This window comes from Hippoglossus stenolepis, chromosome 7 (genome assembly GCF_022539355.2).
Source record: "Hippoglossus stenolepis isolate QCI-W04-F060 chromosome 7, HSTE1.2, whole genome shotgun sequence".
Taxonomy (NCBI): domain Eukaryota; kingdom Metazoa; phylum Chordata; class Actinopteri; order Pleuronectiformes; family Pleuronectidae; genus Hippoglossus; species Hippoglossus stenolepis.
The window spans coordinates 15,715,316-15,735,146 of record NC_061489.1 but is presented as its reverse complement, the minus strand read 5'-3'; the positions used below and the strand labels follow the sequence as shown (position 1 = coordinate 15,735,146).

At 45.3% G+C, this 19,831-nt stretch overlaps 2 protein-coding genes across 34 annotated transcripts in view; both read left to right on the top strand.

The window, feature by feature from the left end:
- The window catches only part of LOC118111996 (protocadherin gamma-A4), a 268,356-nt gene that overhangs the window by 242,532 nt on the left and 5,993 nt on the right, over window positions 1-19,831 (top strand). For 14 of the 33 annotated variants that reach the window (XM_047340532.1, XM_035160928.2, XM_035160919.2 and 11 more), the window contains 2 exons: window positions 18,209-18,267; window positions 19,303-19,356. In XM_047340532.1, coding sequence (XP_047196488.1) covers window positions 18,209-18,267; window positions 19,303-19,356 — 113 coding nt within the window. Of the gene's footprint in view, window positions 1-7,981; window positions 9,793-10,713; window positions 13,496-18,208; window positions 18,268-19,302; window positions 19,357-19,831 lie in introns of those variants that run through there. The other 19 variants (XM_047340536.1, XM_035160947.2, XM_035160938.2 and 16 more) reach the window with 6 other exon arrangements.
- Window positions 736-2,739, top strand: LOC118112184 (protocadherin gamma-C4). Its single transcript, XM_035161293.2, has one exon. The coding sequence runs from the start codon at window positions 1,391-1,393 to the stop codon at window positions 2,543-2,545; it is 1,155 nt and encodes a 384-aa protein (XP_035017184.2). The 5' UTR covers window positions 736-1,390; the 3' UTR covers window positions 2,546-2,739.

Sequence of the window (19,831 nt, the reverse complement as noted above, 5' to 3'; positions counted from 1 at the left end):
TGATGTAAACAGCTTTCTCTGTTCTTTCTTCTTGTTCAAATCACAACAGTAGTTTTGTTTAATCAAAGGTTCGAACAACCAGATCAGTATTGTTGCACTCAGAATATTATTATAGGTGCAGTAACATTATTGGCCACGTGAAGCAGCTGGCATTTCTCTACACACTGTAAATGCATTGAGGCGGATTCTTTGAAGGGCGACTGTGTCTTTAACAGCACTGCTCACCTCCCTTCCTATTGGATGGTAGAGATGAATATTGTCCACCAGTGAAACATAGAACTATACAAAGAGATCTACTCCCTCCCCCATGCAGCCTCAGCACCATCAACACTTACAGTGCAATGAGCTGAATGAGAGGGAGTGATGGTCTTTTCGGAACTAGAAGGAATAATATTCATTTTACTTTTTGTTATGAGGCGATTTTGGAACTTTCTTTTAGATTAATGCCTCGTGGCAATGGGTGGTAACAATTTTCTTTTCGATTACCTCACTGGGAAATAATTCGAACGGACCGGGGATGACAAAGACAATAGGATACCGAGACTGGAGATGGCAGGCGCTTTGGTGGCATCACTTCTTTCTCTTGTGGAGTATAATACACGGACAGACTCGTTACAGCATCCCGGAGGAACTAAAACAGGGCTCTGTGGTAGGAAATCTAGCCAAAGATCTTGGTTTAGGACTGTCTGAGATTTTTGACCGTAAGCTGCGAGTCGCCTCTGAGGCTGGTAAGCAGTATTTCACTGTGGATGCGGGGAAGGGCGAGCTGGTGGTGAACGACAGAATAGACAGAGAGGCTTTATGTGGACAAAGCGCCAGCTGTGTGTTGACTCTGCAAGTTGTTATTGATCAACCTTTGCAGTTGTACCGAGTCGAGGTGGAAATACAGGATATTAATGATAATTCCCCCAAATTTCCTTCGCAAGATATTATATTAGAAATAGCAGAGTCGACGGCGGCAGGGGCACGTTTTCCAGTGGAGACCGCTAAAGATCTTGATCTCGGAGTGAATTCAGTGAGGTCCTATACCATAAGTAAAGATGACTATTTTAGTTTAAAGATAAAAGACGTATCTGGTGGGAGGAAAGTCCCAGAGCTCGTCTTATCTAAATCTCTCGACAGGGAGAAAAAGGCGACACATCAGCTTCAATTAACAGCTATAGACGGAGGAAACCCAGTGAAATCTGGGACCTGTGTTATAACCATTAATGTGCTTGATAATAATGATAATTTTCCTGTATTTGAGAAAAATATTTATAAAGTTTCCATAAGCGAAAATAGTGTAGAAGGTGCATCTATCATAAAACTAACAGCAAAAGATATTGATGAAGGCCCTAATGGAGAAGTAGAGTATTCATTTGGAACCCACACACCAGATACTGTCCTGTCTATGTTTAATATTGATTCGTTAACTGGAGAAATACGACTCGCAGGGCAATTAGATTTCGAAACAAACGAAAATTACGAAATTGACATTTGTGCAAAAGACAAAGGAGCTCCAAGAATGGAGGGACACTGTACTGTGCACATCGAGGTGGGTGATGTTAACGATAATGCTCCGAATATATTCCTGACCTCCCAACCAAACTCTGTGCCTGAAGACGCACCGAGTGGAACTGTTGTAGCGTTAATTAGTGCCCGAGACCTTGATTCAGGGGACAACGGTAAAGTGTCTTTACAGCTCCCAAAGAATTCTCCTTTCAATCTGAAACCCTCTTTTTCAGACAATTACGCACTGGTTACTGGTGCAGCTTTAGACCGAGAGAGCTTCTCAGAGTATAAGATCGACATTATAGCCACTGATTTAGGCTCTCCTCCCCTGTCCAGTAGGAAAACAGTAAATGTCACTATTACAGATGTGAATGACAACCCTCCTGTATTCTCTCAGCCCTCCTATAATGTGTATTTAAAGGAGAATGGGGTTCCAGGGTCTATACTGTACTCAGTATCAGCCTCTGACCTGGATTTTGGTGAAAACGCTAAAATCTCTTACTCTATACTGGACTCTAAAGTGCAGGACGTTTCTGTCTCATCGTATGTTTACATTAACTCAGATAACGGCAGCATCTACAGCATGCACTCGTTTGACTATGAGAAACTGAAGGTGTTTCAGATTCAGGTTCAGGCAAAGGATCAGGGCTCTCCGTCTCTCGGCAGCAACACCACCGTCCATGTTTTTATCCTGGACCAGAACGACAACGCCCCCGCTGTTATTTACCCCTCCTCCGCTGCCCTGGGCTCCCTCTCTCATCAGAGGATGCCCCGCTCCGCTAAAGCGGGTCACCTGGTCACTAAGATGACGGCCGTGGACGCGGACTCGGGCCATAACGCCTGGATCTCCTACAAAGTGGCGGAGGCCACAGACGCCTCTCTGTTCACTGTCAATCTGTACACAGGGGAGGTGAGGACTAAACGCGCTGTGTCCGAGCAGGACGACTCCTCTCAGAGGCTGCTTATAGAGATCAAGGACGACGGGAACCGGTCCAGTCCTCCACCGTCACGGTGTCCATCCTGCTGGAGGACGGTCTCCATGAGCCCATCTTAGACCTCCGACAGAAAGTGACCGAGCCCAGCAAGAAAACTGGGAGAATCACCTTGTATTTGATTCTCTCTCTGGCCTCGGTGTCCGTGCTGTCTGTGGTGACTTTTCTCATCTTAGCGGTTAAATGCATGAGGAGCAGCAGAAGCAGCGGTAGTTGCTGCATGACACAGGGCGACTATGATGATTACAAGAACCCCAACAGAAACCTGCAGATTCAGCTCAACACTGATGGACCCATAAAGTACGTGGAGGTCATGGGAGGAGACATGTTGTCTCAGAGTCAGTCCTTCAGGTCCTGTATGTCTCCAATGTCCGAGTACAGTGACTTCACTATGATTAAGCCCAGCAGCACCACTGACTTTAAGGAGGTGATCAGTGTCCTGGATGCGTCTTTACCCGACAGCACCTGGACCTTTGAGAGCCAGCAGGTGAGCAGAAAACAATGGACGTCACACATTTTCAGTTATTATTGGCCAATACGTTTATTTTTAACCCTCAGTGTTGGTTTATATTTATGAGAGCATTATGGAGGTATAGTGTTTTGACTGGGTTCTTTTTCATTTTTTTCTATTTGCTGCTTCAAACGTATGATTTGATATTCGCACAAACAACATTTACAAGTGTGTTATTCAGTATTTGTTTCCATTCATGCAATCATTCATTATCTTCTATAACCTTCAATATCCCGAGTTTAAACCTGCAATGCAGTTAAGCATTGACACCCTGCTGTTGTCTCACTATAATCAGAAAAAGAAGATGATGATACGTATATAACTCGGAACCAATACAGTATTTTTTAGCGAATGGAATATTTGGTAATATGTTTGACCAGCATTTTTTAGATTGATTTATTATTGATTGATTTCATGCAAAGGCAAATGCGGCAGCAGAAATCACTGAAACTTAGATATACATTTGTTACTCAATTATTGAATATAAAGACAGGCTTTATGTGGCGTTTCTGTTTATTTTCTTCTATTTTGTATGTGATAATTCGAGTAAAATTATCACATAAATCTCACTCCCCTCCCCTCACTGCTGTCTGTGACGGAGGGGAGGGAGGGGGGGGGGCGGACTTGGCTCTCTGTGATTGGACAGCAAAGATGGCTGCTGTGAACCAATAGCATGGAGCACTGTACAAAGAGATCTACTCCATCCCCCTTTCTGTCTCACCACGGTAACAAACACAGTGTCAGAGCTGGAGGAGAGATGTGCGTATTCGATGGCGTCTGGCATTTAGGTCTTTATTATAACCTATCTTGGAGTTAATTATGATGAAATGTCCATTCTGGCTGTGGAATTTATGTTGATCTGCCTGTGTGAACAACACCTCGATGGGAAATAACATATTCTAATGGACTAAGGATGACAAAGACAATAGGATACCTAGACTGGAGATGGCAGGCGCTTTGGTGGCATCACTTCTTTCTCTTGTGGAGTATAATACACGGACAGACTCGTTACAGCATCCCGGAGGAATTAAAACAGGGCTCTGTGGTAGGAAATCTAGCCAAAGATCTTGGTTTGGGATTATCAGACATTTTTGATCGTAAGCTGCGAGTCGCCTCTGAGGCTGGTAAGCAGTATTTCACTGTGGATGCGGGGAAGGGCGAGCTGGTGGTGAATGAAAGAATAGACAGAGAAGCGTTATGTGGACAAAGCACCAGCTGTGTTGTACCTCTGCAGGTTGTAATAGAGAACCCGTTACATCTGTATCGAATAGAGGTAGAAATAAGAGATGTCAACGACAATTCCCCGAATTTTCTCAGCAAAGAAAGAAATTTGAAAATTGCGGAGCTGACAGCGGTGGGTGCGCGCTACCCTTTGGAGACCGCACAAGACCTCGACGTGGGTAGTAATTCACTAAAATCGTACAGTCTCAGCAAAGATGAATGTTTTAGTTTGAACATTAAAGACTTGGCTAACGGACGAAAAGTGCCAGAGCTTGTGTTGGAAAAACCGTTAGATAGAGAAAAACAAAACATCCATAACTTACTGCTGACAGCGTTAGATGGGGGCAGTCCTGTGAAAAGTGGAACATCAAAGATTATAGTGACCGTATTAGACAACAACGACAATGTCCCTGTTTTCAAAAAGGCCTTGTATAAAATAAGTCTTCCTGAAAATAGTCAAAGTGGCTTAATGATTTTAAAGGTGGAAGCAACAGACGCAGATGAAGGTGTTAATGGAGAGATTGAATATTCATTCGCGGAGCACACAGCAGAGGCATTGCTGTCTATTTTTCAGATAAACCCGGAAACGGGAGAAATAATGCTTATAGGACAGTTAGATTATGAAAACGTTGCAATACACGAGATTGACATTAACGCAAAAGATAAAGGCATTCCTGAAATGGAAGGTCATTGTCGTGTTCAAGTGGAGGTGGTAGACATGAATGATAATGCTCCAGAAATTGTTCTTACTTCAAAACCGAGCCAAGTGCCCGAGGACGCACCTAGTGGCACTGTAGTTGCTCTGCTCACTGCTCGACCTTGATTCCGGTGATAATGGAAAAGTGACATTGCAACTTCCAAAAGATTCTCCTCTAACTTTGAAACCGTCATTTTCTAATAATTACGCACTGGTTACAAACAGTGTTTTAGACAGAGAGAGTTTCTCTGAATATAATATTGAAATAACAGCCACTGATTCAGGCTCTCCTCCTCTGTCCAGTAAGAAAATTATTCCTGTCAGCATCACTGACGTGAATGACAACCCTCCTGTATTCTCTCAGCCCTCCTATAATGTGTATTTAAAAGAGAATGGGGTACCAGGATCTATACTGTACTCAGTATCAGCCTCTGACCTGGATTTTGGTGAAAACGCTAAAATCTCTTACTCTATACTGGACTCTAAAGTGCAGGACGTTTCTGTCTCATCGTATGTTTACATTAACTCAGATAACGGCAGCATCTACAGCATGCACTCGTTTGACTATGAGAAACTGAAGGTGTTTCAGATTCAGGTTCAGGCAAAGGATCAGGGCTCTCCGTCTCTCAGCAGCAACACCACCGTCCATGTTTTTATCCTGGACCAGAACGACAACGCCCCCTCTGTTATTTACCCCTCCTCCGCTGCCCTGGGCTCCCTCTCTCATCAGAGGATGCCCCGCTCCGCTAAAGCGGGTCACCTGGTCACTAAGATGACGGCCGTGGACGCGGACTCGGGCCATAACGCCTGGATCTCCTACAAAGTGGCGGAGGCCACAGACGCCTCTCTGTTCACTGTCAATCTGTACACAGGGGAGGTGAGGACTAAACGCGCTGTGTCCGAGCAGGACGACTCCTCTCAGAGGCTGCTTATAGAGATCAAGGACGACGGGGAACCGGTCCAGTCCTCCACCGTCACGGTGTCCATCCTGCTGGAGGACGGTCTCCATGAGCCCATCTTAGACCTCCGACAGAAAGTGACCGAGCCCAGCAAGAAAACTGGGAGAATCACCCTGTATTTGATTCTCTCTCTGGCCTCGGTGTCCGTGCTGTCTGTGGTGACTTTTCTCATCTTAGCGGTTAAATGCATGAGGAGCAGCAGAAGCAGCGGTAGTTGCTGCATGACACAGAGTGACTATGATGGTTACAAGAACCCCAACAGAAACCTGCAGATTCAGCTCAACACTGATGGACCCATAAAGTACGTGGAGGTCCTGGGAGGAGACATGTTGTCTCAGAGTCAGTCCTTCAGGTCCTGTATGTCTCCAATGTCCGAGTACAGTGATTTCACTATGATTAAGCCCAGCAGCACCACTGACTTTAAGGAGGTGATCAGTGTCCTGGATGCGTCTTTACCCGACAGCACCTGGACCTTTGAGAGCCAGCAGGTGAGCATGGTGTAATACAAACGTGGCAAACACAGAATTTTATTGTAATTGCTTTGTTTGTGGGAAATCGCAGCGTTCTCAGCAACTAAACAGATTACTGAATTTGTATGTGGTTTTATTAATTAATTAAATAAAATATTTATCAAATATTCTAAATATTTAAATATATAATTTACATACAAAATGTAAACGTATTTGTCAAGTAATCGTAGTGTATTTAGGCCTCGCACACTGGCTGTTGGAAATGTACAGTGTGTTAGAAACTGCAGACCTCCTATATCTGAGACTTTCAGCACCACAGGGATGGACAGCGACTCTGACCCATGAGACCTGTGGCCGGCCAGCGAATAAATTGTTGTTTGAGGCATTTACTCAGGGTGTGCAAATCACTCAACTATTTTCATTTATTTCATGACTGGTCTGTTTGTTTCTTTTTTCTTACTAATTTACGTAAAGGGGGCTGATGGTATTTAGGCATCAAATACATGGAAACACATATACTGTCAATGCAATTTAATGTTAAACGTACATTTAATGTAATGGAGGCATCGACTTAATACATTTATTCATTTTTCATTTATTTGATGTTGATATGTTAAAATACATCTCCCTCTGACTCTTCACTCGCTCTTTGATGACAGTGCAAATGGTGAGTGTGTCTTTAACGGCGCTGCTTAGTGCTGCTCTCATTGGATGTAAGAGGTGGATGCTGTGCACCAATAACATTCCGAACTGTACAAAGAGATCTACTCCCTCCCCCATGCAGCTTCAGCACCAAAACCACATTGCTCAGAATGGGGGAGAGAGAGTGTAGGTAAATGTTGAATATAATCGAGGGAATCATGTTAATTCTGAATTCATTTTTGGGCCATAAACGGACATCTTTTTAACGGAATATGTCCCGCTCTTGGGATGTGGATTTTGACTTTATGTTCTTTGTTCCTGTGGATTGGAAATGATGCATTTTACTGAATCACGGATGACAAAGACAATGGGATACCGAGACTGGAGATGGCAGGCGCTTTGGTGGCATCACTTATTTCTCTTGTGGAGTATAACAGACGCACAGACTCGTTACAGCATCCCGGAGGAACTAAAACAGGGCTCTGTGGTAGGAAATCTAGCCAAAGATCTTGGTTTAGGACTGTCTGAGATTTTTGATCGCAAGCTGCGAGTCGCCTCTGAGGCTGGTAAGCAGTATTTCACTGTGGATGCGGGGAAGGGCGAGCTGGTGGTGAATGACAGAATAGACAGAGAGGCTTTATGTGGACAAAGCGCCAGCTGTGTTCTACCTCTGCAAGTGGTCATTGAGGACCCGCTACAGTTGCATCGCATTGAGGTTGAAATACGAGATATTAATGACAATTCACCAGGTTTCATTTCAAACGAATTATCTTTAAAAATAGCAGAATCAGCAGCAGTTGGCACTCGCTTTCCTTTGGAGAGCGCAACGGACCCAGACGTTGGCAGCAATTCACTCAAATCGTATACTCTTAGTAAAAATGAGTGTTGTTCCCTCAGAATCAAAGAGATAGAGGGTGGTAAGACCGTTCCTGAACTTGTCTTAGAAAAGCCACTAGATCGAGAAAGGAAAGCTGTTCACAAAATCTTACTAACAGCATTAGACGGAGGGAATCCAGTTAGATCAGGAACGTCACAAATAACCATAACCGTGCTTGACAATAACGATAATTTTCCAGTTTTTGAAAAGAACGTTTATAAAGTAACACTGGGTGAAAAAAGTATGAAGGGAGCTATTGTGATAAAACCCAAAGCAACAGATGCAGATGAAGGTTTGAATGGTCAAGTCGAATTCTCATTTGGCTCCCGGACTCCAGATTTTGTGTCGTCAATCTTCGATATTAACTCTATAACGGGTGAAATCAGTCTGAAGGGGGAGTTAGACTATGAAACTGTAAAGTCGTTTGACATCGATGTCACTGCAAAAGATAAAGGAAGCCCTGAAATGGAGGGACACTGCCGCGTGCAGGTTGATATTACTGATTTCAATGACAACGCTCCTGAAATTGTCCTCACGTCTCAGCCAAAGCCAGTGCGCGAAGACGCACCAAGTGGCACAGTAGTTGCTCTGATCAGTGCGCGTGATCTTGATTCTGCTGATAATGGCAAAGTAACGTTGCAACTCACCAAGGGCTTCCCCTTCGCTCTGAAACCTTCTTTTTCTAATAATTACGCACTGGTTACCAGTGGTACTTTAGACAGGGAGAGCTGCTCACACTATGATATTGAAATTACAGCCACTGACTCAGGCTCTCCTCCTCTGTCCAGTAAGAAAAGGATACCAGTCAGCATCACTGATGTGAATGACAACCCTCCTGTATTCTCTCAGCCCTCCTATAATGTGTATTTAAAAGAGAATGGGGTACCAGGATCTATACTGTACTCAGTATCAGCCTCTGACCTGGATTTTGGTGAAAACGCTAAAATCTCTTACTCTATACTGGACTCTAAAGTGCAGGACGTTTCTGTCTCATCGTATGTTTACATTAACTCAGATAACGGCAGCATCTACAGCATGCACTCGTTTGACTATGAGAAACTGAAGGTGTTTCAGATTCAGGTTCAGGCAAAGGATCAGGGCTCTCCGTCTCTCGGCAGCAACACCACCGTCCATGTTTTTATCCTGGACCAGAACGACAACGCCCCCTCTGTTATTTACCCCTCCTCCGCTGCCCTGGGCTCCCTCTCTCACCAGAGGATGCCCCGCTCCGCTAAAGCGGGTCACCTGGTCACTAAGATGACGGCCGTGGACGCGGACTCGGGCCATAACGCCTGGATCTCCTACAAAGTGGCGGAGGCCACAGACGCCTCTCTGTTCACTGTCAATCTGTACACAGGGGAGGTGAGGACTAAACGCGCTGTGTCCGAGCAGGACGACTCCTCTCAGAGGCTGCTTATAGAGATCAAGGACGACGGGGAACCGGTCCAGTCCTCCACCGTCACGGTGTCCATCCTGCTGGAGGACGGTCTCCATGAGCCCATCTTAGACCTCCGACAGAAAGTGACCGAGCCCAGCAAGAAAACTGGGAGAATCACCCTGTATTTGATTCTCTCTCTGGCCTCGGTGTCCGTGCTGTCTGTGGTGACTTTTCTCATCTTAGCGGTTAAATGCATGAGGAGCAGCAGAAGCAGCGGTAGTTGCTGCATGACACAGGGCGACTATGATGGTTACAAGAACCCCAACAGAAACCTGCAGATTCAGCTCAACACTGATGGACCCATAAAGTACGTGGAGGTCATGGGAGGAGACATGTTGTCTCAGAGTCAATCCTTCAGGTCCTGTATGTCTCCAATGTCAGAGTACAGTGACTTCACTATGATTAAGCCCAGCAGCACCACTGACTTTAAGGAGGTGATCAGTGTCCTGGATGCGTCTTTACCGGACAGCACCTGGACCTTTGAGAGCCAGCAGGTGAGCAGAAAACGAAAAGGCCATTTGTAAAATTGTGTTTGTAAAAGTTGCACTAATTTTGTTTGTGTGGTGCTTCTAAACAACGAAAACCAGATGGCACAACTTCTCTGGGAGGGGATTTCAACACTAATGTTGTAACTCTTATTGCGTGACAGACCATTTGTTTTGGGCCTGAATGAAATGTCACAATATTCTTAATAAAATTAGTGTACTAAAAATGGCAATAATTTTAGTAAGATAGTGACTTATTTTTATGGAATAGTTAGATATCTTAACATAATCCTAATTTAATTTTGCACTTCTTAATGTTAGAATAAAACAGTTCATTTAAATTTTTCATATCCAGGTTATTATTTCAATATTTTTGTCCAACTTTCCTCTTTTGTCCATTCATTCCAACTCCAATAATGTTCTTTTGTATTGTCTGCAGCAATTATTTTACTTTATTATTCTTTAATAAATGCACTTTAGTTTGAGCTACATTACGTTGGCATTTTTATAGCTGTGATTTATTTGAAAGTATTTTCAATAGAACGACTTCACTTTATTGCCCCATGAAGTTTGACTCCAGCTTTACTTTGATGTGCGCTTGGGTTTCAGGGCAAAACCACTTTGGAAACTATGCCCCCCCGCGGTTACAAATGGCATCGCTATAAATAACAGCCACCACCTACTGCTCTAGGAGCTCTTCGTGGGAGCGTGCGTGTGCGTGTGCGTGTGCGTGTGTTTGTAACACTAAGTTCACATCTACACTCTATACAAATACATTTTTCATTATCCAAGAAAAAGCACCGATACTTCCTCGTGCTTTTCCCTCGGCATTGTCCTCTCCACCCTCTGAGCTGTGAGACTGGTACTTGCCTCCCAGTGGAAGTGGAGTGACTGAACAAAGTTTTCAGTGTGTGAGGGAGTGTGTGAGCTGTGTGACAGCGCTGGTCCAGCCCTGTCCTCCAATGAGAGGGGAGGCCCTCGGTGGCCTCTCCCCGCCCATGAGGGGAGTGAGGCGGCGGAGACTGAGCAGAGTTTCAGCGGAGACGGGGAAAAAAAAAACTCTGATTTTCGCCCTCGTTTTCTCTCTCAAGTCGGCCGTCATGATAACTTCAAAACTTCCCATCGCCCTGTTTTTAAAACGGAAATGTTCACCCTCGAGAGGGACAGCCTGGTTGTGAAACTACCATGGATACGTTACGGTGAGAGAAGAAGTTAGAAACTTTCCCCCGGATCCTCGGAGCGCAGCACAATGGACTCCGGGCAGAGGAAGCGCTCCAGAGGAGGGAGGCTGTGGAGCATTTGCTTGTATCTCGCTGGCCTCTCCTGTGCGTCCCCTCAGCTCAGCTATTCCGTATCGGAGGAACTAAGCCCGGGCTCCGTCGTTGGGAATATCGCAAAGGATTTGGGTCTGACTGCTCAGCGGATCGATCAGAGGAGGCTGCGGGTGGTCTCGGATTCCACGACTCAGTACTTCGAGGTGAAGCAGGCGACCGGCGATTTGGTCATCAAACAAAGTATAGACAGGGAGCAAATGTGCGAACTGAGTTTAACGTGTACGCTCCACCTTCAAATAGTCCTTGACGATCCATTAGAGATCCATCGCGTGGTGGTGGTCATTCTGGATGTGAATGACAACGCGCCGCACTTTTCGACCAGCAACATTTCTTTGGAGATATCCGAGGCGGCCGCGCCGGGCACAAAGTTCCGCCTGGAGAGCGCGCACGACCCAGACGTGGGGACCAACTCGTTACGCACGTACCATCTCGCCGCAAATGACTTTTTTACTTTGAACGTGGAAACTAAAAGCGACGGCAGTAAGTTTCCAGAGCTCGTGGTGGATAAACCTCTGGACAGGGAGACGCAGGCCAAGTTTCGCCTGATGCTCACGGCTGTAGATGGGGGACAGCCGGAGAAATCTGGCTCAACACTTATGCTCATTAAAGTTCTGGATGTAAATGACAATGCGCCCGTCTTTGAAGAATCAGTGAATAAAGTTAGACTATTAGAAAATGTTGCACAGGGCACTTTAATCACAAAGTTGAACGCAACTGACGCGGATTCCGGCAACAATGGAGAAATCTCTTTTCTTTTTAGTAAATATACACCGGAGGGGGTTCTCAGACTTTTCAGTGTGGATTCTAAAAGCGGGGAGATCCGTGTGAAGGGCCATGTGGACTATGAGAAGGCCACTGCGTACCACATCACAGTGCAGGCCAGAGATGGGGGCTCTCCTGCTATGGAGGGCTCATGTAACGTCATAGTGGACATCGTTGATGTGAATGACAACGCACCAGAGGTCACAGTGACGTCACTGACCAGTCCTATTAGAGAGGACTCAGCACCAGAGACAGTGATAGCGCTCATAAGTGCCCGGGACCTGGACTCAGGTGTGAATGGAGAGGTTACATTGACTGTCCAACAAGGTTTGCCATTTAAACTTATTTCAGCTTTTGGCATGCATTACAGCCTCATCACAGCTGGCAACCTGGACCGTGAGACTGTCCCAGAGTACACAGTGGTCATCAGGGCCACTGACGCGGGTTCACCGCGCCTTTCATCACAGATAACCTTTGTGGTGGAGCTCTCTGATGTGAATGACAATGCTCCAACTTTCTCTCAGAAGTCATACTCTGTGGACATCCCAGAGAGCAACGCTCCTAGTGCCCCCATCGCAGCTGTTTCAGCCACTGACCCAGACCTCGGTGACAACGCTCGCATATCGTACTCCATCCTTCCCAGCATGGTCCAGGGCTCATCCATTGCTTCTTATGTCTACATTAACCCAGATAACGGTCACATCTACAGCATGCGCTCTCTGGATCATGAACAGCTCAATGCATTCTGTATTGAGGTGCAGGCCCGGGATGCTGGGGTGCCCCCACGGACCGCCAATGTCACTGTGCATGTGTTTGTGGTGGATGTGAATGACAATGCACCAGTGATTGTACACCCCTCCTACCCAAAAGAGAAAGGATTACAGCTCACTGTGCCCCCATCTGCAGGCCCAGGGCACCTCATAAATAAACTTGTAGGGGTGGATGCAGACAGTGGTCACAATGCATGGCTGTTTTACTCCATAGCCCCGGGACCAAATGCTGGAATGTTTCGTATTGGGCCACACACAGGTGAGCTCCGCACAGCCCGCAAATGGGCCGAGGAGGAAGAGGGCTCAGCCTATGACATTTTGGTTATCATTCAGGACAATGGTGAACCGCCCAAGTCTTGTTCTGTGAACATTACAGTAACCGTGGATGAGAAGAGCACAGCCGTTGATGCTCCAGCAAGCCCTCGCCACACGCCCTTTTACCACCGCACAGGGATGTCAGACATCACCTTGTACCTTATCATCTCTCTAGCCTGTGTATCAGCGGTCTCCTTTATCACCTTTGTTGCCCTCATGATACGCTGCCTAAGGCACCGGAGCCCGGGCCTGGGAGACTCCGACTGCTGCTGCTACGATAGCCACAGGTCCACCCGCTACCATCAGAGGCCCAGCAAGGACCTGCACCTGCAGCTCAACACTGATGGACCTATACGCTATATGGAGGTTGTGGGAGGGTCCCAGGATCCAAACACACGCACTTACAGGCCCTGCTACTCCACCCTGTCCAGCCGGAGTGACTTTGTATTTATGAAGACACCAATGCTGAGTCACAACAACACACTCAACATGACACTCAGCAGGAAGCACCTTATGAACTCAGTCAATGAGGTGAGGGCTCAAGTTGGAGAGAGGGAATTGCATTGGTTGAATTTACAAAGGTGTGACCCGACAAATACAGGTGTTGCAGTTTGGATGTATATGGATGTGGATGTATGGGTTGTAGAGTATCTGAAAACATCACATATCATATTTCTTTTGGTGCTTTGACTCCTGACAGTAGAGTAGTACTAACTGAGGTTTCCTCAGTCACGCAGCTCTGCAGTATCTTATCTGTATTAAACTTTCTACGTGGAGAAAAAGCTCTTAAGGCTTCTACATGACAGATTTGGGCAGAGAGAAGAATCTTTAATATTTAATATTACCCGATGGTCGGAAATGAGGTCTCTCACTTTCAGTCACTAAACTGGCCGAGAAGAACTGTTCTTTATGGTAAAGATGCAGATTGAGTGAAATATGCTGAAAGAACATAGATGAAGATCGCTGAAGAAATGGGAAAGGAAGGGGAAAGGGGGGAACATAAGTGCTTCTAGCAGATGGAGAGGTGGAGACAACAGATGAAAATAGGTCCTGCAGTGTTGGCTCAGTGGAATAGCTGAGAGACTGAGGGGAACAGGATGACAGGGGGAGGGGGTTAGAGGGAGAGGAAAAGGGCCAAGGAACGAAAATGGTGAGAGGGGTGGGGGGAGAGAGTCAAAGAATAAAGCGGTGACTGAAAAACAGGAATCCATTGGGTCAGTGGCCTGACCCCTGACTTCCTGTTGTCCTCTGAACTTTTGGTTATCGGTTCCAGGACTCAGCATCACATGAGTGGTGTGTTCCTGTTCCTAATTATCATTTGAAGATCCTCCTTTCAATGTGTTCAGTGTTGGGTGTGAAGGATGGCCGACCAGATAATGACCACATGTCAGCTATAGAAAATGGCTGACAGTGCTCTCACCAGGATGAGTCATTTTAAGGGAATTCTAAAAGGATTTTGTCCTCCTTAATCCATTCATCCTTAGTCATGTTGTCTTTAATGTGGAGTTGATGATTGAAGGTTGTTATTTTTCTTTGGTGATTTAATGGTAACTGTTCCTTCTCCACAGTTTACCCTTTAACGTCGTCTAATTCTTGTTTTGTGCGTCTGTGTAACATAGATTCTCTCTCTGCATTGAATGGGTTTGTCCCTGAGGTTAGCAGGATGCCATCTGTCTCTCTGCTCTAGTGACACGTGTGCAATGAGGACAACAGAGGAAAAGAGGTGGAGGGAGATAGATAAAGGGAAAGAAAGGATGGCTTTACGCACGTGTGCCACAGCACAGGCTGTAATGGCTTAAGAGCTGTAGCTATCACTGAGAGTGTTTATGTGCCTGTGCGTGAGATTGTGTGTAAAAAGCATCAGGCACAAGGAGCCCTGCAGTAGTGTGTAATTTTAGCAGGACCCTGGGGCCATTACGCCTTCCCACTGCCCTTCTTTTTTACCCTCTTTTCCTTTGCAGTGTACTGGCACACTCTATTTAAATGTGTGCTAACACAGAAAGTTTGAGGAAAAAGTCAGTTTTACGTTTCTTCCCCTGAAGCAAATTAACAGCCTAATTATTTCCAATTGGCAAATCTTTTCTTTTTAAAGCAATAGTCTCATGATCAGGAGAGTTTGGGACTCAGGAACATGCCATGTAATCCTGATGTCACGAGTCTGCCGCACTATTTTAGTGCAATGGGACCATTTGCCACCGATATCTTTCAAATGATCACTTTTCTCACAGTATGAACATTTCCATAATATATGGGTTTTTCGGTCTCGGAGTCTGTGGAAGTTTATGAGGGTTGGCACGTGCACCGAGTGAGTCCAAGTGTTTTGTAAATATGCTTTTTATGGATGATAAAAGCTGCACATGCGACAAACTGGCTCATGCGGTTCAGTGAAACTGTCCACAAGGGTTCTGTCAATTGAGTCATGATGTTTGTCTCGGGGAAAAGAAGATTAAAACCAGGAAGTGCAGATTCAGTCCTGAGGTTTTTCCCTTATAGTGGATAAACGGTATAATCCTGCATTTTAGAGAGTCAATATTTCCACTAGCCTAATCATTTGCCGAGCATTAAACAACACTGTCTTTGGCAAGAATGTGAGATAGCTGGGAAACAGCACGAGGGAGTGAATGTGTCTGCCTCTATCTGTTCTGGGTTATATGGTGTGCATGTGTGTGATAAAGATTATCAGAGCAACAGAATAGAAACGACTTCCTCTTTTCAAACAGCACCAGGTGCAGTCCAGCCATGGTTCTTTTAACACCAATACAGTTAGTGTGTGTGTGTGTGTGTGTGTGTGTGTGTGTGTGTGTGTGTGTGTGTGTGTGTGTGTGTGTGTGTGTGTGTGTGTGTGTGTTAGGAAACTGGATCAGGGTCAAAGAGCACCAGGTGGACCAGGTGAAACAGTTTCTCCTTTGTACACCTGAATAAATATTTGTGCGTCATGATAAAAGAATTGGTTAGCTAGTAACTCAGATGTTTTAACATTCACATGATTTACATACATGCTGGATGGAGTCCAGATGTTCCTGTGATCAGTCCATCTTATTCCCCTCCTGATGAATCCGGTGCTCATATAATGAATATCCATCTCATCTCTGAAGGTGATAGTGTTTCAACTGACACACATTATGGTGCAGGAGCTAAGGAGCTCAGTCCAGTTGTAATTCACCTAAAGAACCTTCAAAGCTCTTTAGTTCAGTTCCGTGATGTAAGGAAAGCAGACTGACAGCGTGTAAAGCTTCCAGACTGACAGGAAAGTCTTACAACTGGCCCACAGAGCTGTAATCCCTTCATCTCTCTACACTGGCCGAGCGTGCCTGAGCGTCTGTCTGACCTTCTCTCTCTCGCTCTCTCTCCCATCGAGGCATTTTAAAAACCTTAATTTTTACTTAGAGATCAACTCATTTAGTAGAAAATGTAATAAATATAATATGCTTCATATACGTGGAGTGGGATCGGACCTTGGAAAGGACGAGTCTGTGTCTGCGAATGTTTGCGCGTAGAGAAGGAGTCACACAGCTGGAATGCTGGGCCTCTCTGTGGATGTTAACCTCCATGTGTCGATGCTTTTCTCTCCCTATAGCAAAACTCAGCCGGACTCACATGCCCACACACACATAGTCAACCCTGAGTCCAATTTTAGACTCTAAACATCGACCAAGCTCTGCTCTGAAGAAGAATACGAGGTCAAATATGTCTTACTCATCCACTATGATTTCCTGTTGTAATAACAACAACAACTTGTGAGTTCTGGCACTGCAGGTTGTTATGAGGATGAGGGCGAGCAGACATGTCCTCTCTCTATCTGACTATTTCCTCTCAAGTGTTGAGGACTAGATTAATTGTATTTGGTGATCACCAAGGAGAAACAAATTATTTTGTAGACAATGATGAAATTGGATCCAATTTGACTCAACACTGAACGAACTATAGGGTTATTCAATATTGTGTTATTGACAGAACACTGAATGCTATTCAATTCCCTCATGTCTTTACATTCACACTCCCTCTAGCACTTTGTGGTGTCCATCACAGGTCCATAGACAGTGCGTTCTTTCATTCCTCTGTTTCTGCAGTAATTCCATTTTTAATGGGGCAGTCACTTGTTTTGTCTTTTTTTCCCCCTTTTCTATTACACACTCCAGTTATGATAGTCACCAGTTTACTCCACAATACTCTTCCTTTAGCATCGGCATTTTTTCTCTTCCCGTTCTTTTGCTCCTGTCGATGATTCTCTCGGGTACAGCGGCTCTTTCAATAATGCAGCACATCATCCTGCTGGCCTCTCTCTCAGGGGAGCTCTTGTGTCGATTAGGCGGCAGAATCTGGAGCCGAGCCAAGGGTCTATTCACTGCATCAGTGCACAACAAGAGAGTCTGAGAGAGAGAGGGAAAGAGCCAGAGAGATGGAAAAGACACGGTGACATGGTCAGTGAGGTAGAGATGGACAGGAGTGCAATTGCCTTAAAGACATTTATGGAGAGAAGCAGGGAGAGATCAGAGAAGCTGCTGCTCCGTCATCATTGCAGTGTCTCCATGACATTTAGGTATCAAAATAAGAACATGATTATATTTCAAGGACTCTCCCGGACTTAAACTTAACATCCTCCCTGTTATCGAATATGGTTGAGTTACAGTTTCATTCTGTCTGCTTGTTTCCACTCATAATCATTTGAATGTATTTCAGACTGATCTTTGTGTGTTTGTTCATCCAGTGAGAGAATCTCTTTTTGATACACGTATCATGAACGTCCCATTTCATCTTCTGGCTGCTACTGGTGTATTTTTTTCTGGGTTATTATATTGTTAAATAGCCGATTGCTCACACATGTGACTATCTACATTTTGGTTTGAGTTTTAAATCCAGTTTTACAAGCTGTGTCCCATTTTGCAATTTGTTTGTCTGAGTGCGAGTGTATGTTTGTCTGTGCGCGTGTCTGTGTGTGTGCGTGCGTGTGTTTGTGCTCCTCTGCAGCATTTTATGCTCCACAGCTCTCGGAACAACATGGCTGCCTGAGTACACAGATATTTGTTGCCATCTGTAGCCCTTTGTTGAGCCTTACTGAAACAAAGAGGTTTTCTAAATCACAGCCTGACACACAACAGGATGCACACAGACACAAACACCCTCACACACAGTTGTGTCAGCCGCAGAACAACATCTCATGAACCAAATGGTGCCCCTCAAACGTTCCAGCTGTTGGCCCAGTGTAACACACGTCTCATGTTGCATCTTCTGTTCTCTTCACAGCAAAAACCCCCCAACAATGACTGGCGCTTCACCCAGGGACAGCGACCTGGACCCAGCGGGTGAGTACACTGACACACTGGTAAAATTCCCACATTGACATGTTGTTGTGCTGCAAGGGGCAGCTTATCAGGCAGAGAGAGCGATGGAGGATGGAGAGTAGAATATAAGGTGATGGTAGTGAGTGCTGCTGCTGATTCTAAAGAGCTGATTACAATGAAATCCCTTCAATTTAGTTTTATTTATATAACACCAAAACACAGCGTACATTATCTTTAAGGCACTTTACATAGTAAGACTGAAACCTCACAATATTATAGCGATAAACCCAACAGCCATGATTACACATCAGAGTCTGACTTTGAATGGCATCAATGTAATTTATTGTTCCATTTTAATTGCATAATTCTGCTCCACCGGTTTCTGATTTATATTCCCGGAATGAGCATCTCTGCCTGTTTCCAGGCTGCTTTATAAAATGGCTGCCGCAGCTTCCACTCCCCCCCTCCCCCTCCTGTTCCCCTCCTCTCTGCGCTCTCTGAGCCTGTGCGCCATCACTCAGTACTGCTGATGAGGGACTGTGACCAGAGCCAGTGGGGGGATGGGATTCTGTGTTTATCCTTCGTGCTCTCTCTTCATTTTCTGCCATCTGAGGGGTCGTACTGACTCAAATTCAATTGTTCACATCAGTGAATTATCTAGCAAATGACAGCAGACAAACTGTGTTTTCTATCCCAGCTATGTGTTTTAGTTTTTCGCCCATGTCACGTGGGCTCAGATGCGGTGCCTGCACCAACAGTTTCTCACAATAATGATTGCACAACACGCTCCATGAGACAAGGTTTCTCCCTGAAACAGCCGAGCTGAGCCAAGTCAGGAACATTTTAGACACACACAAGCACAAGCCACTGCAGTTTTACAAGACAACTGGGATTATGGCATCTCTGGTATTTTCAATGGATTTTGCAGACTCACATATTTTCCACAGAGCTCTAGAGCAACAATATTTTCATTAATGCTGCCCCCCCCCCCACCCCAAAACCTTCAGTGAAAAACAAAATGGTAATTTGAGACTGTATAACTTGTTGTGTTTTTAGTCCCCACATGCCATACGGTACACACATACGATGGACGCCGAACAATGGGAACAGGTACTAATTTAGACGTAGAAATTGTCTGGTCTCTTTCTGTCCTTATTGGCTGATCAGTGGTCACTGTTCTGAAGTCACTGTTTTGTGAGAGAGGGGCCTGATCAGCTGATGATGGCAGACGGTGGCTGTAATCTGGGTAGTGCACTGCAGTTGCGTGCTGTGCTGTGTGTAGATGTACCTAACCCATAGCTTCTGTTAGTCTCCCTAAAAGTTTGATGGGGTTTGTTGATCGATGTGCATAGGCCACAATGCCTGCTGTGGCGTAGAAAGGATTGTGACACTTTTGATTTTGCGTGCAGTGTTTTGTAGATTTCTTGCTATGCCTTGTATATGTGTGCTATACATACAGTATATAGTCATTACAGTCTGAGAGCTCCTGCTTTTCTCCCTCCAGGGAACTGGCTTCCCCATGAGTGTTGCCTTTGTTGTGTGTCTGTGATGGTTGTAGCTCAACATCACCACATGTGGCTTTTTC